The sequence below is a fragment of the Crotalus tigris genome, unplaced genomic scaffold (genome assembly GCF_016545835.1).
Source record: "Crotalus tigris isolate CLP2741 ecotype Arizona unplaced genomic scaffold, ASM1654583v1 scf7180000017704.940997, whole genome shotgun sequence".
NCBI classification, from domain to species: Eukaryota; Metazoa; Chordata; class Lepidosauria; order Squamata; family Viperidae; genus Crotalus; species Crotalus tigris.
Window position 1 is genome coordinate 242,646 of NW_024096579.1, and position 27,085 is coordinate 269,730.

Genomic DNA, 27,085 nt, shown 5'->3' on the forward strand with positions numbered 1-27,085 from the left:
CCCCAAACTAACGCTAACGTTATTAATGTAGAAATATAGGACTGCTACAGACTGTTAGAGAGTTGGGCCTGAACAGTAATTATATAGCAATTTAAAACATAACCACTGAAAGTTTTAATAGTAATTTTCAGTAGTTATGTATTGCTCAATAATATGTAATCTGATATAATTTACATATAAGAGAAATAATGGAAGGCATACACAGGAATTCCTATTTTCCATTAATACATTCATTGTGTAAACAGAAACACAACAGGTTTTTATGTTTAATTTATTGAAAAATGAACTCAAACAATACATACAAACAGAATAGGAAATTCAGAATATATCTGGAAATTATTTTAATTATTAAATAAATTATTTCCAGGGCGATATGGAATGATATTTTATGTAATAAAGCATGCATTTGTCCATACCACTTTTTATTTTGATTGATGCATTTTATCATTTAGTTTTCTACAGTTACAGTTGTTTCTTCATGGAAAAATATAATACTGTATTATTACAAAAAAGAAAGGTAGGTTATATAAATATTGCTTTAAAAATAAACAATTCTTTTTTCATATAAAGCAACAAACATAAACAAAATTCTGGAGCAAGTGGTTATGTACAAATGGATCATCTTTTCCATGTAGGAAATGTGTTTCTATTAAACATTCAACTGATCAAGAATTTAGTCTCAGCTTTTATACAAAATTACTGTTAGCTATGCTGTTTTACTTCAGTAGTTAATGTTGCACAATTCTTTGCTGCTTTTGGAGATAATGTTATGAAAAAGCAAAGTGCTGAAGGAAGGGTCAGAGTAGGAAAAAGGGAGCAAAAAGGCTAACAGGCTTTGAATATTCTGAATCAAGCATTTCCTCTTGTTATAGTTCTCTCCCAGACTTTTCCCAGAAGAGGTTATGCCTTGAATTTGACCGAGAACCCTGCATGTAAAATCTAAGCTATTTCAGAAGGCTTGGATTTCTGCCATCAATGCCCAAACAGCTGATCAAAGAGACTGTAATATTTTGATAGTGCTTCAAGTGTAGCACTAACCAACCCACGCATGTTATTTGGGTCACGTACCCATATTTCAAAATTGTAGACTAAACTGTGATATCTTTTCAGCGAAGAGCTGAAAAAGTGGCATGCCTGTATTTATTTTGTACACATATTACTGTGAACGTCAGTGCAAAAGTGACCATGACTGTTGCCAAGACTATTAACGGTAGTTCGTTCCCACAAAACTTCAGCCCTGTTTTTCCCACAATCTTTTCCGAAAATGCTCTACTTCACTTACAGAATATAATGCTCGCGCAAAGAAATATTGCAAAGCTCTGCAAAGAATAAATCAAGAAAGCAAATATTTGTTTATATCAAGTACCCCCAATTAAAGGACACAGAGGGTTGCTTTCACCTCAAAATTTAATAGGCCACTGAACTGTGGCAGAGTGGGCAGAAGTTATAGTTGCTGATTTCTTGAGCTTGGACACAGTGCTTGCATATATTGCACATCCAAAACTGATATTCTGTGATGGGCCTTCCTGTAGCAACACATGTGGGAAGCTTTCCTTCTCCCCTAAAAAATGTAAGGAAGAAAAATAGTATCACAATATGCCAAGGTTATACAACTACATTAGTCATTCATTCAAATTTAAGATTACAAGCGCGGGTTACAAACATTTCAACAATATACAACAGATCAAACTGATTTAAAAAAAGAAACTTGCACAGCAATAGAATTATTTTTAAAATTAAAAATGCAATGTGCAGGTAAGATGAAGGCTCTCAAATGAGTATTATTTCTAGATCAATTTATATTATGAGAGGGATTCCAATTTATATATGTGACAAATATTTCCAGGAAATAATTTTTTGGGTTTAGAAAAGCTGTATCATATGCTTATCTATTGTTAAGCATTAAATAATGAACCAACAATTAATGTTAATTTTCCAAATTAGACAACGTTGAATATACATATATAGCATTTTTGATTGGATGTTTTGGGGGAAATTAGCAGGCTATATAAATGTGGGACAAAAGCTAAAATTTTGGAGGAGGAAAAAGCATCGGTTGTCTACAGAGTACACTGCAAGGATTGCCGTTGTAACTACATGGGAGAGACAGCCAAACAGATAAAAACCAACCAGAATACACGAACACAAACTGGCCGTCAAAAGGCAGGAGCAGTACTCCCAAATATGGACACATATGGTCAACAATGGGCACTCGTTTGACTTCAAGGGGGCAGAAGCCATTACCCAGGATACCTCCAAAGGAGGACGCCTATTGAAGGAGGCCTGGCTCTCGAATGCGGGTTCAGTTAACCGACATATAGAATTGCGCCCGGCATACCAGGCATTAAAAGCATATGAGGAGCAAGCGATGATGCGGATGGCGCTCACAGGGGCAGAACTGGTGAAGGCAATTATCACATGGCTAGGCAAAAAAGGGATTCGGAGGGAACAGGGCCAGTAGGGATAGATAGCATAAGACCAGAACAACGAATGGATGGATGAGATAAAAAAGGGGGGAGAGTAACAATGGAGAATTATCGATGGTGCTAGGCTCGAGCGCACAACCCAGAACGATCACGAGGGTCGGGTTAGAGACACATCAATGACGACGACGCTAGGAAGGATAGGGGCAATAAGGATGAGAGAGAGGGAATCTGGGAGGGAGTCAGCAGGCAGCTTAGCTGACCATGGACAGACGAGGTGGGGCAATAGGATGCGCATAGGGAAATCAGAAGAAATAGGGCCAGTAGGGATAGATGGTGGAAAGCTCGACGAACGTTTAGATCAATACCAACTGGGGGGGGGGAATAGGAATGGGAAGGCATCTGGCATGCCGGACCCAACCGTACGACCCAAAATATGTAGAGGGGTAGGAATGGAGGGTGTATCAGGGACAATGACACCAGGAAAGATAGGATCAGCAAAAAGGGGGGAAGGTGGAACTGAGGCAACAGGTGGTTCGGTTGAGCATGGACGCATGAAGCAGAAAGATAGGACGTGGCTGTGCACACGCAGGGCCAGGCATGCAGAAAGTTCGGAAGCAATGGAGCCCGGAGGGACGAACAGGGGGAGGTTAAAACAGCGAGTGGATCAACAGGATAAGACAGAGAAGGAGCTGCGAAGGTTGTAAATGCAAGGACTGGGTTGCAAAGTTACTTTTTCATCCCTGTCATAACTGTGAATGGTCGCTAAAGGAGGACCAACTTGTATAAAGAAAAATTCTCAACATTGTATAAGAAGGTCTTTGCAAAGGGAGAATCTTCTTTTCTCCTTCTCCCATTTTTCCCCCCCTTAATCCAACTAGACTTTGGGAACAGGCAAAATTGCAGGGTAAAAGAGAATATGTACCACGTACCATGCTTTTTTCCTGCTGAACCACTGTTTCCCACCAAACCCAGGATATTGTAATGTAATTACAAGAACACCATGCTTACTCTTCGAGAAGGCCATCCAATTCTGACTTTTTGCTATCTTTAGGATAGTGTTTTGTGAATATTTGCAGGGCAAGTTCTTCATATTGCTGCTTCTGGTCTGGACTAAGATTTTCTAAAGATTCCAGTTTAACAAAAGCTTTTGAACAGGTACCGAATGCTCTGTTAGCACATGCACAAAGAGCCAACAGGGAATAGATTTCTACTGCAGGAATAACGTCTTCGTAATCCCTCAAGTGAAGAGCTGTTAATGTAGAAAGCAATAGATTCAGAACATATCCATCTGTTAAATTAAATAAGCAGTTTTGTTACATGAGTACTGTTACGTTAATGTATTGAAATCATTGGCTGACACCCAATTGTTGTGATCCACAGTATGAAGTGGCTTAATGCACACAACAGGAAAGATCTACATACAAGAGAAGATTTATACTAAATCCCCAAACTGGAAGAAATATGTTCAATATCTGGAATACAATAGTTGACTACTTAAGTAGTCAATAATCATAAATGATTCAGGCTAAGAGTTTTAGATCTTTAGTGATTTCAGCGAGGGTTCTTTTGAGGAAAGCGTTTCCTCAGATATACAGAATATAATAGGAACATTGAAAACATTTGCTTAAGGACTGGATATGTAATGGAAAAATTGCCCCATGAATCCAAAGTGAAAAAAAAAGGCAGCATCGTACCTGTTTTCATTGCCGTATCCACATAACCTTCATACAGCTGCCTTTGGGCAAGTATGAAAAAATGGTAAGCCTCAGCTCCCCGCCAAGCGTTATCGATCAGGCGACTGTCTGTGGAAAGAACATCTTCCTCTAGCAAGCCAGCTAGGGCTGAAGTAGCCTGGGATAAAAGATGTAATCAAAGAAAATAAACAAGTGACAGCATGCCTATTATTTACATTAAGTTAGTATGCATTTCATGCATTGCAATAATGCACTTCATGATACGTAACAATGTTAAGTTGTACAGCAGTGAACTATAAACAGGAAAAGCTTTTAAAGGGAAGTAAGTCCATCTTTATTTCTTGAATTGCACGTTCATCATAAAAACCAAACATATTTAGCAATAGCACTTAGACCAGGGGTTCTCAACTTTGGCAACTTTAAGACTTGTGGACTTCAACTTGCTGGCTGAGGAATTCTGGGAGTTGAAGTCCACAAGTCTTAAAATTGCCAAGGTTGAGAACCCCTGACTTAGACTTATATATTGTTTCATACTGCTTTACAGCCCTCTCTAAGCAGTTCTACAGAGTCAGCGTATTGCCCCCAACTATCTGGGTCCTCATTTTACTGACCTCGGAAGGATGGAAGGCTGAGTCAACCTTGAGCCGGTGAGACTCGAACTGCCAAACTGCTGGTAGCTGGCAGTCAGCAGAATTAGCCTGCAGTACTGCATTCCAACCACTGAGTACCACGGCTCTTGGATAATGGTCCGATGCACAGAACTTATTCATTTCAGAAGGGGGAGGCCACATTGTATACAATCAAATATCAATAACAGGGACCAAGAAGCTGCTTTACCCAAGGTTTTCCTCCTACTAATTAGAATTTTTCTTAAAGGAAATTCTGTGATTTTCCTTTGTTCTATGGAAGACGTAAACGAAGGAAAACTGTGTGAGGAGCAGCATTGGCTTCTGAAAGATGGTGAATATGGAATAAGTGTTTTGACTGTGCATCAGTTGTCACAAGCATGCACAAAAAGGGGCAGGACATGGTCCATAATGCTGTGTCCACCACCTTGCAGATACTAATGTCAACGCTGCAAATATTGTATATTCTTGCTTTTGACAATATGCAGAATTGTCTGGTAACTATGGGGTTAATAAAGAGCAGAAGGGGCATTGGGGGTAAAGCCCGGAAAATTGCTCAGAGGAAGAGAACTTAGATCCTACCATCCCTCCTTTGTGCCTGTGCCGACATTTTATTTATTTATTTATTTATTTATTTATTTATTTATTTATTTATTTATTTATGTGACTTATATACCGCTTTAAGTACAAGCATTCTCTAAGCGGTGTACACCAGTAAGCAATGTATATATATATATATATTTACATTGCCCCCAACAATCTGGGTCCTCATTTTACCCACCCCGGAAGGATGGAAGGCTGAGTCAACCTTGAGCCGGTGAGATTTGAACCGCTGACCTGCTGAACACAGTCAGCTAAAGTGGCCTGCAGTACTGCACTCTAACTGCTGCGCCACCTCAGCTCATTTTGTAACAATAAAAGACTTTTAGGAAAATAAATGCCTGGAAGTTCTTTGGAATGTTTGATTAGCCGGAACCACATCAACTAACCTCTCACTCCAAAATGCCTATGGTGAGGTATATATCCTATTTTAACATATAACTTTGACTGGATACATTTGTAAAACCATTTCCCAAAGGGTGTTCTAAATATTTTGGGATAACATTGATAGGAAATATGAGCTGGAATGTGAGCATTATGGAAACACTTCACAACTCCATCTTGATAGGTATTCCTTGCAGTCACACTGGAAATGATGAAACCGTCTGAAACTTTACCTCTGAAGTCTTTCCTTTGACCTTTCCTCTCTGCGAATTTTTTATTTGTTCATGGTATTGTTCAACAAGTAAAGCCGACATGACATATAGCTTTTTAACCCGTAAAGGTTTGGTCTTCTTTTTAGCTTCTTCATCTGCAATCTTTAAAAGGCAAACATTACAAATTAGCTTTATTTTCTAATTACAAAACTAAAGCAGTAAAAGTGTTTTGCACATCAAATAGATTTATATTCTACTCAGACATCTGTAAAAAACTGACAATACTCCAAGCTGTTTTCCCCTTAATAATTTTCTCTCTTGCCTGAAAGTGAAGGATTTCTTAATAAGAGTCTTTTTTGCATTCTTATTAAGTTGAATATAACCCATAAGAAACACGGTTGCAGAATGGAAAACTGAGCATAAGATGGATCTCTTTGAAGGGAGTGAGAACATCTCTCCTTTTTTTTTTAGTTAAGAACTAAATGCTAATTTGGGTGTGAAAAGTAAATTTAATCAAGTTTCATATCACAGGCATACAACATTAAATATATCTTCATAAGCCTTCATCCCCAAAAGTGCATATCAAAACCCCACATGTGGTTAGTCTTCATGCTCCTGGCCTGGAGTCTCAGAAAAATATAGGAAAAAACAAACTGTAAAAGTAGCTTCTAATTCAATACGATACAACTATTGCTGAACAAACAGATAAAAGCCGATTATGTGCTCCAAATCTCCTTTAAGCATATAAAGGCTCTAATAGATAAAATATATAGTACGACAAGAGAAATATGTATATTTATTCCTAGTAATAGAACCATCAATGGGCAAAGTGAAAAATCTACCAGGAATAAAAACTGTCAGCTTCTTAAATAGTTAGCATCGAGCTACTGTATGCCAGTATTACACCAGTAGGCTTTTGTATCCACCAAAACATGTCCTAAATCTTCTGCAGCAGAAAGAGAAGAATCTATTCCATCAGATATTTTTGGAACATCATTCTTTACACCATCTCTCTCTTTTTTCCAGATATCCTTTAACAACAGTACCTTGAACATAAGTTTCGCAGCATCAAAGAAATAATTGGCTTTACGATATAGTTCAACAGCATCAAGAGGTTTATTCTTTTCCAATAACTGAGACGCATATCTAGCTAGAAGAGAACCAATCTCTTTCATATTGTGTTCCTTGGCTAGTTCAACTGCTTTACTCCACTGGAAGAAAAAGCAACAGCCATGAATCAATGCAAATCCAAATTTAGGAACAAAGTCTTAAATAAATGTGCTCTCTTTATCAGAGAAAATAATCGAGGGGACTTTAAGATTACAGTACTAGGACATGGGTACATTTCATTTTGTAGGGATGTATTGGGACTGTAATCTTGTGGAACAGTTGCCACAGTTATGGGAAAGTAGGCCTAAATTAAATTAATTAATGTTTCAACCTAGAGCAGAAAATAAGACAAGTACGTGTGATGTTTCTTCAGTGGTTAAATGTATTTATGTATAAATATTAAAAAATGATAATGATGATATTAAAGATATATTTGTCAGGGACAGGAATGTACATATTGAATGCAAATGATGCCATGTTGTTAGTCAAATGCTAGATGCAACAAAGAATATGGATCTGAAAATTAACTTTTAGTCTGACAGGAAAATGGCGTGAACAATTATCAAAATTATCAATAGCGAAAATAGAGGATAGGTAGTCCCCGGCTTACAACAGCACTTGGGACTGGAATTGCTAAGTAAACTGGTCATAAAGCACAACGCCACATGACTGTTGTTTAGTGATGGCAGTTTTGCCGTTCCAGTTGTTATCATTAGGTAAGGATTACACATGACCATAACTTCCGTCTTCCTCCTGGCTTCACCACTGAATTTGCTCGTGGGAAGTTGGCAGGGAATGGTGGAAATTGACACTCAGTTCTCAGTCACGTGCTGCAGGGATGCTGCGACAACCAGAGCTTTGAGGACTAGTAAATCCCCCTAGTTCAGCACCATCGTAATTTTGAACAGTCGCTGAGAGAATGGACATAACCCAAGGATCACCTATATTTGAATTAATTTGTGTACCTTAGCAGAATATTTACTAAATGCTGGCAGAAAGGATGTTTATCAGAAGGAGGGGGAAAGGTTGCCTATAATAGCCTGTTTGTCTGTATTTTTTATATGAAAATCGGAATTTGGTAAGCTAGGAAAGACATAACGGCAAGATGAAAGCAGTGAATGTGCGGTGCATCACATTTGTGTGTAATAAAACAAGAAGAGAATAGTGGGTGTAATAAACTTAAGGAAAATAGACCCAGAGTGAAAGAGAGTGTGCATTGTATGTATGTGTGTGAGTGACCAGTACAAAAGAAATACATTAAGGTGGTCTAGAGACATATACAGAGAATGAATGAAGATTGAATTGCAGAATAAATATACAGAGAGGAGAATGAGTTGAAAGGAAATGAAAAACCAACAAATCTATGGTTGGATGAAGTAATGGATATTCTCAAAAGGAGAGCAATGAGTTGCTTGAAGAAATTTAATAATAATAAAATGCCCATGAGAACCAATATATATTTGTGTTGCTACTGCATTAATCTCTTTGCTAACTAACAAAGTAATTCCAGCTCTAGCTGAAATCTCCATTTTTTTTTTGGTATTTGTCTATTCATCTACCAGTCTAATACTTGCTGTAGTACCTACTTTTGAAGGTAATAATTTTGTCACACAGGGAAGCAGGGACATGGTTGATACAATCATTAAATTTCAGCTGCTTTATCGTTTAGGGAGATGAGTGTTTTTAAGAGGTGAAATTGGTTCTTTAAACACTTTCTCCTTTAGCATTCCACATCAAATGGGGGGGGAGCCTAAGTTTGGGGTTATTTAGACAGCAAAATGGGTGCTTTTTCCTTTATATTCTTCCAACCTCCACAACAATGGGTTGATTAACTATTTTGTTCCCACTGACTCAGCGAGTGTACTTGAGGCTGCAAATGGGATGGAGGCAGGAAGTTGCATATGATCCCTGGATTACCTTCCCATAGTTTAGCTGCAGTATCTTTTCTTTCTCCCCAACAACATATTTTAAACAAGTAGCCAAACCAGACAAGAGATACCTAAATTGGACCTCCTTTATGTTTCTAAAATTAGTTGTGCAAGAGCTTTTGAATGGAACCATGGAAGAAGAGAATTAATTTCCCCCCTATGTTAATTGTCTGAGAATCTGTGTAGTCCCCTGAAAAATAGCTGGAGTGTGTATTTGATATTTGGGGATTGGCCCGTGGGAAAAAAATCAAGTTTTTCAAACTGGTCCCTGATGAAAACTGTGTTCCCCAATCATGCTACCTCTTTTTAGACAGCAGGAGATCTGATTATACATTTCTTATGTAATTTCTGAATTGGCCATTAAAGACACAGAACTTGAGGACACATAAATCCCTAGGTAGATATATTTGTTATATATTCAATCTCTTAGTTGCCAGCTGAAGCTGCAAGGGAAGTTATATTGAAATCAGCCATTCCATTAATATGAACAAGCTCCCCTCAAATAATGTCTCCTATATTATGCTTATATTTTTACCTGGTTGAGATTAACACAGACATCTACTGCATCCTTTGGTCTGTTACATTTCAGAAAGGCAGCTACAGCTTGTTCACACATCCCCACAGTAACAAACTTATGGCTTATGTCCTAAAAGGTATGGAAAGGTATTATTACATTCTAGAATAGTAGCAGCATACAATATCAAAACTCCTTAATTTCTAACAAATTGACTGTGGCCACGTGCTGGCAAAGAACCTCACTTGGCACGCAAGAAATACAAAATATGAGATAGTCGTAACCCAGATTAATCAGGGTAATTATTACTACCATCTTTTCCAGTGTTTTATTGTTTATATTGTTGATATATCTATAGAAATATATCAAGTTAACATAAACATATCAAGTTTTAGAAATTTGAAATGTAAACTATGCTATACTGCTTTTGCTTTGCTATGTACAGACGACCATTTCACAATCACAGCCCTTTTGGGTATTTAGTCTTAAAAATGTGTTAAGAGTATGGCTGAGGTTATTCTGTCCTAAAGGTCATATACGATAAGAAATATCATTTATTATATGGCATTATATTTTTTACCAGATTTTCCTTTCAACACGAGAAACAGCCTGATTTTTAAACTTTCCTTTTATGTCTTCAGTATGTTACCCTCAGTAGAATCAAGGATTTATTTTTTCAGATAAAAAAACTTGCCCAAATCAATAAAATAGAGAATACAATCATAAGCATATGTAACGAGAAACAAGTTTCCCAGAAATTAGCAATAGCACTTAGACTTATATACCGCTTCACAGTGCTTTACAGCCCTCTCTAAGCAGTTTACAGAGTCAGCATATTGCCCCCAGCAATCTGGGTCCTCATTTTACCGACCTTGGAAGGACTGAAGGCTGAGTCAATCTTGAGCAGGTCAGGATTCAACTCCTGGCTGTGGGCAGAGTCAGCCTGCAATGCTGCATTCTAACCACTGCGCCACCAGGGCTTAATATCATCCAAGATAAGCAGCTTATAGTAACTAATCCCAAGAAGCAGCTCTTTTTATACTCACTGGAAGTAACTTGTTATTTTCTGGAAGCGAGTTAGCCAAATTTTCTAGTGCTTGATAGTCTTCCAGCATATAATAACATTCAGCCAAACGTTCATGGTTTCTGCCTTGTACAAAATAGGGAACTGCATTCGCCCTACAATGGTGAAAAACAAAGAGAGAGAGAGAGAGAGAGAGAGAGAGAGAGAGAGAGAGAGAGAGAGAGAGAGAGAGAGAGAGAGAGAGAGAGAGAGAGAGACAGAGAGAGAGGTGGCTGATGATCTGTGAATATTGTTAAATGTGTAAGGAACACTCAGGGTATAATCAAGCAAAGGCATGGTTTCTGAAAAAAATGTCCGGTTATTTATAATTCTGTATTGTCAGTGCTTGAACAGAATTTTAACAGATGTTGCACTAGGGTCATTTTGTACTTCAATTTCCCCAAAGAATATTTCTCTATTTTCCTGCAAATAATGTATTTAATTAAAATCGCAGTCAAAGGAACACATGCACTATTCCAGTTTCATCCTTTGCACTGCAAAATGCAAACATGCTCCATCTAAGTAAGCCGCAATCGCAAGTGGTTACAACCGCATACCATTTCTGTCTGTCTGCAAAGTACTCTCCAATTTCATTGTGCGCTTGTTCAAGGAGGCTGTCATCTCCGTGGCCTGAGCCTGTTTGCAACAGCTGCACTACTCGAAACCCATTGCCTAGTTTCATTCGTAGGTCAACCGCAAGATCTCTGTAAATGTGACAAATATGTAACTTTAGCAGCAGAAACAGTGCTATTTCATGTTTATCTTAGTGGTCAAGGCATCAGACTAGAAACTGGGAGATCGTGATCTCTAATCCCGCCTTAGGCACAAAGCTCCTTGGGTGACCTTGGGCCAGCCACTTTCTCTCAGCCCTAGGAAGGAGGCAAGGGCAAGTGACTTCTGAAAAACCTTGCCAAGAAAACTGCACCGACTTGTCTCTAGGCAGTCTCCAAGAATCAGATATGACTGAATGGGGGGTGGGGTGGGAAAGGGTAGCAAATATTATTGATTCAAATCTCATCTCAATGGAGACTCAAGATCTCATCTCTTTGGCTTTGGCATCGTTTGCAATAACATGGTCTGTTTTATATAACAGAAGTCTTAGAAATTAGTGGATTTCAGAAATGCTCTGAAATTTTGTAAAGCTATGTCAAAGCTACAGAAAATATTCAGTTTTAAATAACAAAGCTGATAATCAAGGGGGGGGAGGCGACAAATGACAAAGGCAGTGTTTATGTTGTTGTACCACAACTCCACCTGTTCTGTACATGAGTCAAGATGTCACACAGATGTACAAAAGGAGCACAGCCTGAAGGGAGAAACAACATGAAGCTGCTTCTGTTATTCAGACATCTCTGGACACCTCTGAAAACAACTTTATGTCAAGCAAAAAAAAAAAAAAATGAATGCTGCAAATTGAAATTGGCTAGCTTGACCTTTCTGCAATCCTTCTTCATGCTTCATGTTCTTATTAGTCTTTCTAAGGAGTCCAGTTTGGGAAATGTAATTTATGTATACACTAACATTTTTAAATTAATCAGTTCAAAAACATGTCTTCCCACCATCAAATGCTATTATATACTTGAGATTTTGTACTCTTAACTGAATTTATCTAGGGCAATTACCTTCTATCCATGTCCAAGTACATTCTTTCAGCTTCTTCAAATTTTCCAAAATAAACCGCCACTTCAGCTTGCCTAAGTGCTTCGCTCTGGAGATTGTGAAGGCGTTTTACAAACTTAATACCCTGATAATTTTTATAACGTACAAAAGCTTGCTCAGCAGTGTGAAGATCAAGTTTTTGGAGAGCTGTTTCAGCCAGTAGACGCCTGTATAAAGTACACATATTTTATATCTATATAGATATCCTCTTTATTAGGAATACAGATAGTCCTTGACTTATGAACATTTGTTTAGCAACTGTTCAGAATTATGATGGTGTTGAGACTTATGAGCCAGTCCCCAATGTTACGGTCTTTACAATGCCCCCACTGTCATGTGATTAAGATCTGGGCACTTGGTAATGCAGTCACACTTACAACTAGTTGCCAAATGTCCTGTGATCATCATTTGCAATCTTCTCTGCTGGCTTCCCCAGAAAGTCAATAGGGAAGCTGACAGGGAAGATCACAAGCCAGTGCCACTTTGTAAAAAGATCCCTCCTGTCTTTAGGGGCTAGCTGAAAAAGCTCTGTGCTGAAATCCGGGAAGAGTTTGGCATCAGGGATTTCAGCCAGCTGAATCAAGAGTTGCTGAAAATCAAGAAGGATTTTTTTTTTATTGAAAGTTTTTAAATTTTACAAAACAAATCCCTTCCCAAAACCCCCACCCTCCCATACCCTCCCCCATCTTCCCCAAACCTCCCATACCCTCCCTCAATCTTCCCAGAGCTGAGTACAGGCTTAATTAAAATTTTCAAGGAAAATAAAAAATAGAAAAAAACTTAAAACACATATAAATCCTAAACAAATCTAAATACCTTAAATTAAACAAATTATCTTCTCTAAAACATAATAGTTGCAAATATTAAACACACATTATAATATACTTTAAACATTTTCTAGTATTGTACTTATATTATTATCCATCATTCTATATAGAATCCCCAAAACACAAATTTAAACATTACTTTCTTTAAATATCCATACCTACAATATAAGATCTAATCTCCCTCTTTCTTTACTCTAGAGCACAAAAATAAGCATATAAACATTCATTATACCATTAAGACTGGATACTCTTTTGAATAGTTAAACTAAATACTTATATTTAAACTTCTTATCTAAAATTTTCATTCAATCTCCATAATCTTCTCTCCTATCAAGAAAAGAAAAAACTTAAAAAACATATAAATCCTAAACAAATCTAAATACGTTTAATTAAACAAATTAGCTTCTCTTAAAAATAATAATAATAGTAGATCCCATAAACATAACTTAAAACATTAAAATTCCCTTATACCTGTTTAAATCTTTACCAATAACAAATTCCTCCACAGTAAACACATTCCTTCTCTAACCCATAAACTTCTTAAAGGTAATTCCAAAAAGTTTGTAAATCTTAATTCTCCCGCAATCTCAATAGTCTTCTAAATACTTAAACTAAGTACTTAAACTTAAACTTCTTATCTAAAATTTTCATTCGATCTCCATAATCTTCTCTCCAATAGCCAGTTCCATCCACTGTAAACACAATCCTTATCAGTCTCTCTTGTCCATAAATCTCGAAAGAAGTACTTTAAAATCTGCCCTTAAAGGTAGCTCCAAAAAATTTGTAAGTCCTGGTTCTCCCACAAACTCAGGAACCAATACTTGTGAGGCTTCCTTAACCTCCTTCTTCTGTTGGTCTTTCTCTTTACGTTTATATGTTGCACAAGTTGTCCTCTGCTCTTTCATCTCGACTTGTTGAGGCCCCTCAAACTGAAATTTCCCATTTTTAATTAATATAGGCTCTTCACACTGCAATTCTGCCCTTAAAGGTTGCTCCAAAAAGTTTATAAATCCTACTTCTCCCGCAGATTCAGGAACCAATACTTGTGAAACTTCCTTGACCTTCTTCTGTTGATCCTTTTCTTTACAATTATATATTACACCGGTTGTCTTCTGCTCCTCCATCTCTACTTGTTGAGGCCCCTCAAGCTGAAGTTTCCCAATTTTCATAAGTGTAAGCACTTCAGATTGCAATTCTGCCTTTTTATCTTCCAAAGCTTTAAACGTGATAGGTGGCGATGAGCATACCCCCAGGACCAAAGTATAAAAGTCTTTTGCTTTAGAAACAGTATTAAGACTATAACGTATCCCCAGGTAATTCACCACCATTCCAGTCGGAACATCCCATCTAAACAAAATTTGTCTCTTTTTAAGTTCGTCTGCTAAAAAAGCAAACTCCTTTCTTCTTCTTAAAATTTTAGATGGGATCTCCTTTAAAATTATAACATTTTGTGAAGCAATTTGAAACCTCTTCTTATAAAAAGCTTGTATAATTTCATTGCGCAGGGATCTTTTCCCAAAGTAAATTACCACATCTCTTGGCAAATTCTTTTGCTCTGCCACCACAGAGTTAACTCTAAATGTCTGTTCAATTTCACTAAGTATTTCCTCTTTTTCTCTATTCAAAATCACAGCAAAGTCCTTTGCAACCATCTCTCTCAGATCTCCTTGCACAGACTCACCCAAACCTCTGATTCTTAAAGCATATTCCATTTGTTTATATTGAAGCATAAGAATCTCATCTTGAAAATTTTTCATCTCTTTTTCCATACTTTCAAATTTTTCCTTCATCAATTCCACTTTTTCTACTACTTCTTCTACGCGAGAATTCAACTTTTCAAGAACAGAGGCAACTCCTTTCAAAGCCAAAAGTATCTCTTGCCTCAAAGTCTTATTGTTTTCCTCTAGAATCTCTTTCATTTCTCCCCTAATTTGAAGTATAACATCTCCCATCATATCTTGCAAATCCTTCACCATTGTTGACTGTGGCAAAGAAGAAGATGAGGCTATTAATTTAGGTTGTTGCGCTGATGATGGCACTGAAGAAGAAGCCACTTTAGAAGCTGTAGGGATTACTGGACGCTTTGGAGCCATCTTAAAAAAATCTTTACTCCTTCTTAGAAATTGCAAAAATTAAACAAAGGAAAAAAAGAAGTTAACGCCATAAAATAAAAAAAAAATCCTTCAAGAGGAGATCATTATAATAAAAAAGGGAGTTCAAAAAAAAGAAAAGAGAGAAAGAAAAAAGAATAATTAAATAGAAAAAATCCATTCCATTTTTTTAAAAATACAAAAAATACAAAAAACAAACCAAAAAAGTACAAAAATAATAATACTAACACTCCATTCCAATCATTAAAAAAAACAAAAAAAAGGAAAAGGGAAAGGGAAAAAAGAAACCCCCAAAAGCCTGCCGGTCGCCATTCTACCTTCCGAAAAAAAAACACCGAAAGGCTTGCCGATCGCCATTTTACTTTCCCTTTCAACAAAGGAAAAAAAATAAAAAGAGGGAATATAAAAGTAAAAATAAATCTTTGAACTTAAAATCCAAATAAAATCAAAGAAAGCAAAACCTAAATCCTCTACTCAGCTCTGTCCGCTTCTAAAAAAAACTCACCAGTTAACTTTAATCGCGGAGGTGGTTGCAGTGGCTTGTTTTGTCCCCAGGGACAAAAGCAGCTGGGAAGCGGAGACAGTCTGAACTCCGTGGGAGCACTCTTTTCACCCCCCCAAAAAAAACTTTGGGGGTGCATAAGAGGCTCTACCACTATTCAGACACCTCTCTACCCCCCCCCTTTGCCCGGGAGGGGGTTTTTGAACCGCTGAACAGCTGATGTCCGCTGTTCATAGCGATTCAAACACTTACCCAGGAGGACGGCTACAAAGTAGCCGCCATCGCGCGCGCAGATCCACCGGAAGTCCAATCAAGAAGGATTTTCAGCCCTGGAGGATTTTCAGTCCCAGATGGAGAGGCTTCAGAAGCAAGTGGCATGATGACCTACTGATGAAGACATTCACCTCCAACTTGGAAGATTGAGTTCAATCCTAGGTAGCAGCAGAATTTTTTTCTTCTAGGGTGCAAAGAAAAAATATCTGCTGCAAACACTGCATGGCATCAGGAAGGGCATCTGGCTAGTAACACTCAGCTCCATCCAGTCGCCCTGACTGTACCCTGAATTAAGGGATTACAGGGTTGTAAAAAGGGAGGTTTTTGTTATGGAGAAGCTTCAGAAGCCTCTTGGTTCTCGGGCTGAAAATCCAAGAGGCACTGAGGCCCTTGCACACAGAGCCTGACACTCCCCCGTACCCTTGCACATCGTCCCCAAACCATGCTTCTGCACCATACCCCTATCCACTCTCCCTGACCTTCTCATGTACCCCCTTGCTCCCTCCCTCACCCAGCAACGGGTGGGGTTTGCATCTTGCTGCCGGCTTCCCCACTGCCTTGATTGTGGGAAGCTGGCAGGAAGTTGCCTCGCTTAATGGCCAGGGCATTCCTGGTGTGCTGTTGCTTAGCGATGGCAATCACAGTATTCCATGAAAAGCTTCACTTTAGTATTTCAAACTTTTTTAGTTGAGCTCTACCTCTGGGGATGCAAAAGCTAACTGTCAAATTTGAAAAAAAGAGTGGCATGCTGCAATAAGTACCTAAATATATTGTGTGTGTAATTCTTCCAAACTTATTTCCAAAGCATATATAGTTCGATTGAATTGATCCTTCAAAATCACAAAACTGTAAGAAGTCTCAGAAATTTTCTAGTGTACAATTTTCACCTCTGCACATTGTACCCTTTCTTTTGTTTATTCTCTTTTTCTTTTTAAGTGGGATAATTTAAGTTACTGGGGGGAAAAAAACCTCTGCCTGCCAATTAGAGAATAATGGATAGTCATTATAGAATAACTATCCATAGTTTAGGAGGAATAAATAGCCCTCCAAATTTTTCCATAATTTCTCTATGTCTAATATTCTCTGCTAGTAATGCTTATTATAAGAATGTAATAGGAATTACTACATAACTACTATTATGAATCATTATACTGATAACACATAAAAGCTGTAGGAAATAAAATGGAAATAAATTTTTTACCAAAGTCTTGGATGTGAATTTTCTTCAATGAACTGGGAAGATTCTGCAATCCCTGCCTCTTTAACAATTGCCTGAGCATCTCGTAGCGATCTAATATCAAAATGTATTATGCAGTCCTTATTAGGGTGTTCAGGATTCTATTCAAATAGAAAAAAAAATCTCTTATTCATTTCCAATCAAGCTATTTTCTTCCCGCACATGGCAATTTCTTCGACTAAAAGAATTTTTTTTACTTACCTTTAATATTTCATCCAATAAGACAGATTTGATTTCTAAATCTTCAAAGTTGCAAATATATCCAGACGTTTGAATGGGCTCCTTAGAATACATAAAGGTAATTAATGGTTTAAAAAAAAACTTAAATGCATTTTGGAAGTGCTACACAAAGTCTCTTTGAATCCTGCTTAGAAGATTTTTATCCAGGCTACTATAGTTTCTACACCTGCAATTAGAGTGCTCAAGGGGTTGAACACCTTGTGTACAACTCCCCTCCCCCAAATATTTGAAACTTTTTACTTTTAAATCAATGACTAAGGGAGATCTATGAGAATAAAAAGTTAAAACAGATATGACTGTAATTGTTCTGAAGGGTAATCAAAGATGACTTTAAAGACAATTCAGGCAATTGGAAGGTATTCAATTGGTAATAGCCAAAAGATGTGAAGACAAGTTAATTCTTTCTTACCACATGGTTAGGGTAAAATCAAACAGAGAAATCACCTTTATACTTTACTTATGACCTTCTAAATGATACACCTATCTTGAAAGTTACACAATGCTATACCAAATGTTGCTATTGTTCAGTACTCTTATGTCCAACAAATGAATGTTTAATTCATTTATCACTTTATAAATGGTCAGGTAGAGGGGCAAGAAAGGGGTGGCAGTGGCAAAAATCAAAAGAACAATTCCTTGAAAATGATTATTTCACTGAACTTTTAGCCCATTTAAATGAACTTCACTTATTTTCTTTTTGGGTCCCCATTTGAATTCAAATTCAAATATGATGATCGTGATCATAATTAAATTAATATTTTTCCATTATTGTTAATTACTCTACCTCAGGATCCAGGTTTCTAAACACATACATTCTTGTTTTCTCCATCATGGCAAACAAATCTGGATTATCTTTGGCCCATTTCATATCCCAAACATCTCTGCGTTCCAGTTTGAGTTGTTCACCAACTCCTTGGCATCCTGAACCATCTGTTACTCGTGTATCCAAGTCAAAGAAAACCAGCATTCCTAACATGTCTATGATAGCAAGACGACTACAAACATAACAAAGGCAGAGTAGAAAAAAAATACTTTTGATTAATATTTCAGTATTAGATTAAAAACGAACATTTTCTCTGGATACATCTTCAGCAAAAAATGAAAAGAATTTTACACTGAACTTTGTTCTGTAATACAAATATAGAGACTGGGAATATTTGTTTAAACAAAACCTGTCATTCCCATCAGAGTTGTTCTTTACCTGTTTTATAATCTTGTTTTTAGTATAGTACATTATCTACAATCCTTCAAGATCCTTTAATCAATTTATAAGAACTGTAAATAAAAAATTGAGAATCGTTTTAATAACAAACCTTTCTTTTCTTACCTTGACTTGCAATTCAAGGACATTTGATAGGGCCGGTAGTTTAGGAGATATTTTCGAATTAAACCAACATTGGGCAGCCTGTAACTCTGAATAGTGCCCGATTCTCTTCCCTAGGCAAAAATAAATAGCAAGGCACTATGAAGCAAAACGTTTCCTCATTAGAGGCACTTAGTAAGGCATGTAGTATATCATGTCATTTAATAAACTTTTGCTGCACTTCGGAAAGGCTTCTGTATTAATATTCTGATTAAATTAGTAACTGGCTAAATGAACAATTGGTGGATTCTGGCAAGCATGTCAGCCTAACAAACTGACACGGGAGATCTTTTGCCTGCGCATCTATCATTCCTCTCTTCAAAATCCATAATATTATAAAGGCTATTTTAATTAAAAAATATAGTTATTACATTTGGTATAAGTCAGGTTCTTAAACTACAAAATGCAAAATGGTTGTGCAGATTTTCTCTTATAAAACTTAAGTTAGTTCCCTGAACTGGGTCACTGTGTTTCTCTTCTACGTTTTCTCTATCAATTTCTCTATATACAAATAATGCATAGCTCTAATTCTGTATTTCTGAACTGTTTTTTAATTATCATCCAGAAAAATATTTAATGTGTAAAATTCTTCATCTAAGTGGTTGCACTGTGCTTTTATGTAAGATGTTGTAATCTCTGCTGGAGTTAGGCGGGAACACTTGCCCTCCAATTTTCAAATGTACTATACTTTGTGTATGTGTGTTGTTGCAGATTACCTTTCATATAATTTTCCCCTATTCCTATCCTACTACAATTGTTTTCTTATGTACAATATATAAATTCAAATCCATCACAGCCAGATACACTATTTATTTTAAACTAATTTTACTCTTCTCAACTACTTTAAGATTTATATTTGAAAAGCAAAGAACAAATATTGTAAAACAAAAAAAAAATTCTCTATTACTTACAATAATCAGTGTCTTATCCGATGCAGTTATTGCACAAATAGGATCCCTTGTGCCCTGAAACCATATAAATAATAACAGTGCAATAGCCCAAATTTAACTTATTTCTCTAGAACAGGGGTGACAAACTGCCGGCCCGCGGGCTGGTTGCATCATACAGAGGCCGCGCCCACCACAGCTCCAGCAATGCAAAAAAAGTCGCAATACGTCACAACACGTCAGATGACGCGTAGAACAAAATGCAAAGCAAACCACAAGGTTAAATGAAATAACATTAAGAAATGTTGATGAGTTATAAAACAGAATGTGTCTTTTTAAATTAAAAAGCGACTTCACATTTAAGATGGAAATAGTAATCCATAAACAAACTTGGCATCTGGAATTCAGCTACGGATTAAAAGGGAAACTTACTTGTAGGACCTTCGCATAGTCAAGAGCTCCATCACCTGCTCCAGAAGGACTATCATCCACATGGTAAATCCTGAAAGAAACCAAGCAAATATTGCACTGAAGTTACACTGAAAAAGTGTACCACAATATGGGAAAACTTATTTCAAAAAAAGAGTTTTGAATTCCAATTATTATTTCTGGCATCAGCATACTTTCATTTTACAAAAGAGATCAACTTACAAGTAACACATTATTTCAACTGCATTAGCTCTTATTCATAAAACAGCTGTTTTAATTGTTTTTAGAAAAAAGGTAAACATTCCTTTAAGATGCTTTTGCTCTGTGGGTGACGACATGGACACAGTCACGTAAGTTCTTGGCATCAATGTGGGTGTGATTTTCTGCAACCTTTTCTTAGAAAGTATTTTTTTTCCTTCTGACAAGATTATTAATCAAATGTCATAAAATCACTGCTAAGTGGTAAGATATACAGCACAGGAAAAAGAAGTAAAAAAGCAAAACAATGGACAAACCTTTCTTTGCCTTCTTTTCTGGTCCGTGCTACCTGATTAATTTCCATTGCTGTGAGCTTCTTGTCTACACGATATTGCCAGATATAAAATGCTTCTTTTGAAGCTGCTATGACCTGGGTTTTAGTCATTGTAACAAACAGTGGGGCTATTATAAAATCCAAACAAAAAAAAAAACATAAATTAAAGAGTCACCCTACAAAAGAGATGGGTGGCATAAATATTTAATAATGAATAAAATAAATAATAATTAGCCCTTTCAATACTTCGATGCAAATTCATCTCGCATTAGATGTGAACAACAAACAGCAACACTGAATAGTTTTGCAAAATTGTTCTGCTTAAACAAACATATTAGGCAGCATAAGTTCTTTTAAAAAGCATAAATATTTTTGTAGCCAAAGGGCTGAGTTGCAGTTTGGAAAAATAACCTGTCATTTCATCTTATCCACCAATTCATAAGATTAGTGTAAATGATATTAGCTATATCAGAACCTGTTGACAGGAAGAATGTAATATTATTGTCCATCATTATTATTATAACTTTATCTAGTTTATTCTATACTGAATATCATGTACTGTGTCAGTTTTGGAACTGGGTCTAGGGAAATATATTTAAAAAGAATGCAGAAATCAGAAAAAAACCTAAGTAAAGCAACTTGTAACTTGCAACAAAAAAGTCTACCAAATAACTAGTGTTAATGAGGACAGAAGACTGAGAATGTTCGTACAAAAATATGCAGATATACTTTAAATATTTGCTTACCAATATCTATATATTTTGGATCCAAGGGTGTGCCAATGGAATTACAAAGAACAAGTACATACTAGAGAAAAATAAAAACACATACAATTATCACAAGACAAATCCAACACTCTCTAATATAAGGCAAGATTCTGGATGGATTATATAAAGATGTATGTGAACAATTTATTATTTGAACATATAGTCATATTTTTAATCAGTTAGAGAAGAAAAAAAGCAGCAATACCTATACTTTTGTATTACGTTACTTTGTATTACGTTAGAGGCTTTTCAAGTTAAAAAATAACCACAGAATGAAAAGACTCCTTCTCATACATAGAAGCACCAGTATTATGTAAAGAAAGCCATCAGCCTTTTCCTTTGTACTACAATATATATAATATATTCTTGCACAATACAAAACCCCCCAATTTTCTTTATCGGTTCCATAATCGAAAGAAGTATAAAATCTCAAATGACAAAAATGAAATCTCATAAAATATGACAATCTTGCAAAGTGGAGGCTTTTCCAGGATTGTATTAATTTCAAGATTTCCCCACCAGAGGCCTTTCACCCCTTCTCCAATGGTGGGATTCAAATAATTTAACAACTGGCTCTCTCTGAAATCACAGAACCCTTTAAGAGCCAGTTGTTAAATTTAAGAGGTGCACACGTAAAAACCAAGTCAGGGCAGGGGTGTGTGGGGGGGGGTGGAGCTGCCCCACGGGCCTCACACCTGCTTACTTCAGGGCCCATGCTCCCAGGCCACTCCCCACTTGGTGACCTCCCCACTCCGGTTCAATGACCTGGCTGCCTGCCCGCCTCTTTCCTTTCACTCCCCTCCTGAGCTGGACTGCCACGCTACACAGGATGGACCTTACCCAGTCCCTCTCCGCCGTTTCGGAGCCAGGGGAGAGTGATGGTGAAAGGCTCTGCCACTGCAGTGCAACAGCAACGTCTGCCACTGGAGGGGCTTTCTTTGGCCTCCGCCACTCCTGCGTCGCCCCACAGATCATCTGCTTGGCAGCAGCCACCACCTCCTTCTCTTCCACCAACTCTCCCGTGGCTTGCACCATAACCGTGTGTGTGTGTGCAAGTCTCCCCTGCCACCTCCCTCTGTCACAGCCACGGTGCTCCTGCTTGCATGAAGCAGCAGCCCATATGGGCTGCCTTCTTCCCAGCCAAGAAAGAAAGGCGGCTTATGGTAGCTTCCTTCACCTCCCCAGGATGTCCTTAAGTCTTCCTTTCTTCCTTCTGCTGGTCAGCACTTTCTTGCTGCCCTACATCTCCCTTCTCCATTCTGGAAATGGCAGGTCTGTTTTCTGCCACTTTCCTCCCGGCAGAAGGGAGGGAAGGAAGGACACTTTGTATGGAAGGGCACTAAGCTCCGGGTAAACTACTCCAGCTGGAGCTGGGCAAGGAAGGCCAGGCTCCCCTTCCCCAATGGTTCTGCAAAGCCCTTGAGGACGAGATCCGTTTCCTGCAGGTTTAGCCTCAGTACCCTCTTCGGATGGCAAACAGAAGAGCTTTGCTCTTTTTCTCCAGGCTCTTTGAAATTGCTCCTCACCCTCCCCCCCCCACACACACCTTCGCTTTTCTGCCTTAAAATCCAGAGCAGACACTCAACTTCTTAGGAAAAAATCATACCGGCAGCTACTGTATCCTCAGCTGATCGGGAGGAAAATGTGTCTGTTCTGGATTTTAAGGCAGAAAAGTGAAAAGGGGGGGTTCAATTTCAAAAGGCCTCCGGGAGGAAAAGAGCAAAGCTCTTCTATTTGCCATCCAAAGTGGGTGCCGAGACAGCCATTTGTCTAAAATGGTATAGGGCAGGGGTGTCAAACTCAATTTCACTGAGGGCTGCATCAGTATTGTGGTTGCCCTTGGGGGGGGGCGGGTGGGTGTGGCCAGAGTGGGTTCAGCCTACTAGGTGGGCGTGGATGGAGTGGGTGTGGCCTATTGGGTGGGCATGGCCAGTTCTACATCATTCGCATCAAGGGTGCCTGTGGGGGCCTGGGCAGGAGTGGGACAGATCTGAGGGTCTCTGGCAGAAAGGGGTGGGACCGGAGCAAGTGCCAAGATGGCCACCACAAAATTGTACATTGGCTCCCGGCTGGCCTGGGCCAGGCCCAAGGCAGTGGGGGCCGTTCCCTCACTGTTTCCAGGTTGGCTTCGCGGGCCACATGAAATTACTTCGCGGGCCGCATCCGGCTCCCGGGCCTTGTGTTTGACATGTCTGGTATAGGGTTTCCTGCCTGAGCAGGGGGTTGGACTAGATGACCTCCAAAGTCCCTTCCAACTTTATTATTATTATTATTATTATTATTATTATTATTATTATTATTATTAATTATTATTGATCATCGCACAGTCAGCCAGATGTTCAGACTGGATTTGGCATTTTGTCTACCTATCGAGTCCTTACCCAGGACCTGGGATAGGCAGATGTGGATGGTTGATGGTATTACAGATATCGTCGCAGGATGGAAGCAGTTCCTAATAAGGCCGCCTTTTGCAATTGACTAATAGCAAATTTGTCAATGCCAATGGTGTTCAAGTGGTGCTCCAGTTGTTTTGGGATTGCACCCAAGGAGCCTATTATTATTGGTACTACCCTTGCTTGTTTTTGCCACAGTCTTTCTATTTCTATTTGTAGGTCTTTGTATTTTGTTATCTTCTCCAGTTCTTTCTCATCTATTCTGCTGTCTCCAGGCACTGCCACGTCCACTATCCAGACTTTTTTGTCTTTCTTATCGACAATTGTTAAGTCTGGGGTGTTATGTTGCAGGTGCTTATTATTAATATTACTATTACTATCAATCATCGCACAGTCAGCCAGATGTTCAGACTGGATTTGGCATTTTGTCTACCTATCGAGTCCTTACTCAGGACCTGGGATAGGCAGATGTGGATGTTTGATGGTATTACAGGTATCGTCGCAGGATGGAAGCAGTTCCTAATAAGGCCACCTTTTGCAATTGACTAGTAGCAAATTTGTCAATGCCAATGGTGTTCAAGTGGTGCTCCAGTTGTTTTGGGATTGCGCCCAAGGAGCCTATGACTATTCGTACTACCCTTGCTTGCTTTTGCCACAGTCTTTCTATTTCTATTTGTAGGTCTTTGTATTTTGTTATCTTCTCCAGTTCTTTCTCTTCTATTATGCTATCTCCAGGCACTGCCACGTCCACTATCCAGACTTTTTTGTCTTTCTTATCGACAATTGTTAAGTCTGGGGTGTTATGTTGCAGGTGCTTGTCTGTTTGAATTCTGAAGTCCCAGAGCAGTTTAATTTTATCATTTTCTATGACTTTCTCTATTTTATGATCCCACCAGTTTTTGCTTACAGGCAAATGATATTTTTTGCAGATCTTCCAATGCACCATTGTTGCTACTTTGTCATGCCGCTGCTTGTAATCAGTCTGTGCAATCTTCTTGCAACAGCTTACCAAGTGGTCCACTGTTTCTTCAGCTTCTTTGCATAGGCGGCACTTACTGTCTGTTGCTGTCTTCTCAATTTTGACTTTGTATGCATTTGATGGTATTACAGGTATCGTCGCAGGATGGAAGCAGTTCCTAGTAAGGCCGTCTTCTGCAATTGACTAATAGCGAATTTGTCAATGCCAATGGTGTTCAAGTGGTGCAGTGAGGCATTACCTTGACGTGGTTGTGGGGCTTGTGTACTCTGAGGAAGATGAGAGCTATGCCAGAGGTTCAACCATACTGGACAGGTCTCATCAGAGGAGTCAGACAAAGAGTGTCTCTCCCATAAAAAATATGGTGAGACGTAAATTTCAGAATGCCATACCGGCTCGGACGTCGCCCGGGTTAACAAGGTCCGCGCTAGATATTGGAGTTCCTGGATATCTGGTGAAAAATGGGTTACAGGACTCAGGACTGTTGGCTGAGCAACCAGGGCCAGCAGCTGCAGAACTACTGGAAGAAAAGGTGTTTACCCGTCGCAGATACACAGTGATGGAAAACAAAGAAATAATGATCTGTTACTACAGATCAAGTCCAACAAGAAGAGGATATCTAAAACGAATGCACCAATTCTGGAAAGAACAACATCCAGAATCAGAAATAACAGAACAGAGACTAGCAGATCAACGCCGATTTATAACACGAAATAAAGTATTTACAGAAACAGAATTGGACGAACTGCAAAGGTTTACCCAGGGCAAAGAAATCAAAGCCTTACAAGAAGTAATTCAGAATGTAGAGGCAAACCAGGGGGAGTTGGCAGTGAAAGAATCCAGTAGAGATATACAACTGTTCTCATTTGGAAACCAGGCACCTCTTCCTCAGGAAGAACAAAACCCTCTAACTAAAGAAATAAAAGAATTGAAACAAAGAATAACTGAGCATCTAGAACAGCACAAAAACAACAGAATAAGGCTGCCTGCATTGAAGCTTGTTTCAAAGAAACAGCTAGCACAAGCACTAAAAGATGCAAATACTGCAATAGCAAGTTTAAGCACCAATTCACTGCAAGAAACAAACCAACTAATGTACAGCACAGCTGCAGTTATAACAGAATACCTGGGATGTAAAATCAACAAAAAAGAAAAACAAACAAACAGTGCACCACAAAAATGGAAGGTTAGACTAGAAAATAAGATCAGCAAGTTAAGATCACATGCAAGCAAGCTAGAACAGATGAAAGAAAAGAAGCTGAAGAACAAGAAGACCAAAGAATACCTAATCAAGAAATACCACTTAGAAACAAGGAAGATCAAGGAAGCACTGGAAATAATAAAGCAACAAATAACAGCTATAGCCAGGAAAATCAGTAGATATGAAGCTCGAATTGCAAACTATAGGCAGAACCTCCAATTTCAATCCAATCAGAAACGTTTCTACCAATCCATCAATGGAGAAACTGCAAGGAATCAGTCAGTACCTGACAAGGAAGAAACAGTGCAGTTCTGGAAGCAGATATGGGATAACCCAAAGAAATACAACAAGGATGCGGCTTGGTTAAAAGAGGTGGATGCAAATAAAACAGAAGTTGAAATGAAAGAACTAGTAATAACAACAAAAATGGTAGAAAAAAGAGCAAAGAAAATCAAAAATTGGTCAGCACCAGGTGAAGATGAACTGCATGGGTTTTGGTTGAAACATCTAACTGTTATACACCCACTCATTGCCAAGCAGTTCAACAATATACTACAAGGAGGAGAAATTGAAAAGTGGCTAACAACTGGGAAAACCTACCTAATAATGAAAAATCCAGCAAAAGGGGCAACACCAGGTAACTACAGGCCAATTACCTGCTTACCAACAACTTTCAAATTACTAACTGGTGTGGTAGCTGATGCAGTACAACAGCATCTAGTTGAAAACAATCTCTTTCCACCTGAGCAGAAAGGAAACCGCCCCAATAGCAGAGGAACAAAAGATCAACTCCTAATAGACAAAATGATCTTGGAAAACTGCAAGAGAAGGAAGACCAACCTGAATGTGGCATGGATTGACTACAAAAAGGCATTTGACTCTCTGCCACATGATTGGATAATCAAGTGCCTAGAAATAACAGGAGTCAGTAGAAACATCAGAAAATTTGTGCAAAGATCGATGGCACAATGGAAGACACAGTTGCAGATCAATGGTGAGAAGCTGGGAGAGGTTAATATCAAGAGAGGAATATTTCAAGGAGATTCATTATCACCATTACTATTTGTTATTGCACTGTTTCCTCTGTCAACAATACTGAATAACTCAGGACATGGTTATCAAACATCAAAA

At 38.2% G+C, this 27,085-nt stretch overlaps 1 protein-coding gene across 4 annotated transcripts in view; it reads right to left on the minus strand.

Moving 5' to 3' along the window:
* Positions 1-263: 263 nt before the first annotated feature.
* WDR35 (WD repeat domain 35) overlaps positions 264-27,085 on the minus strand; it is a 46,833-nt gene continuing 20,011 nt past the window's right edge. For all 4 annotated transcript variants that reach the window (XM_039338550.1, XM_039338549.1, XM_039338552.1 and 1 more), the window contains 17 exons: positions 21,364-21,424; positions 20,601-20,745; positions 20,089-20,158; positions 19,681-19,734; positions 18,734-18,843; positions 18,191-18,401; positions 17,368-17,448; positions 17,131-17,267; positions 12,180-12,383; positions 11,115-11,261; positions 10,541-10,673; positions 9,516-9,626; positions 6,989-7,153; positions 5,964-6,104; positions 4,121-4,277; positions 3,435-3,675; positions 264-1,561 (listed from right to left, as the gene is read on the minus strand). In XM_039338550.1, coding sequence (XP_039194484.1) covers positions 1,408-1,561; positions 3,435-3,675; positions 4,121-4,277; positions 5,964-6,104; positions 6,989-7,153; positions 9,516-9,626; positions 10,541-10,673; positions 11,115-11,261; positions 12,180-12,383; positions 17,131-17,267; positions 17,368-17,448; positions 18,191-18,401; positions 18,734-18,843; positions 19,681-19,734; positions 20,089-20,158; positions 20,601-20,745; positions 21,364-21,424 — 2,322 coding nt within the window. In that variant the 3' untranslated portion in view covers positions 264-1,407. The remainder of the gene's footprint in view (positions 1,562-3,434; positions 3,676-4,120; positions 4,278-5,963; positions 6,105-6,988; positions 7,154-9,515; positions 9,627-10,540; positions 10,674-11,114; positions 11,262-12,179; positions 12,384-17,130; positions 17,268-17,367; positions 17,449-18,190; positions 18,402-18,733; positions 18,844-19,680; positions 19,735-20,088; positions 20,159-20,600; positions 20,746-21,363; positions 21,425-27,085) is intronic.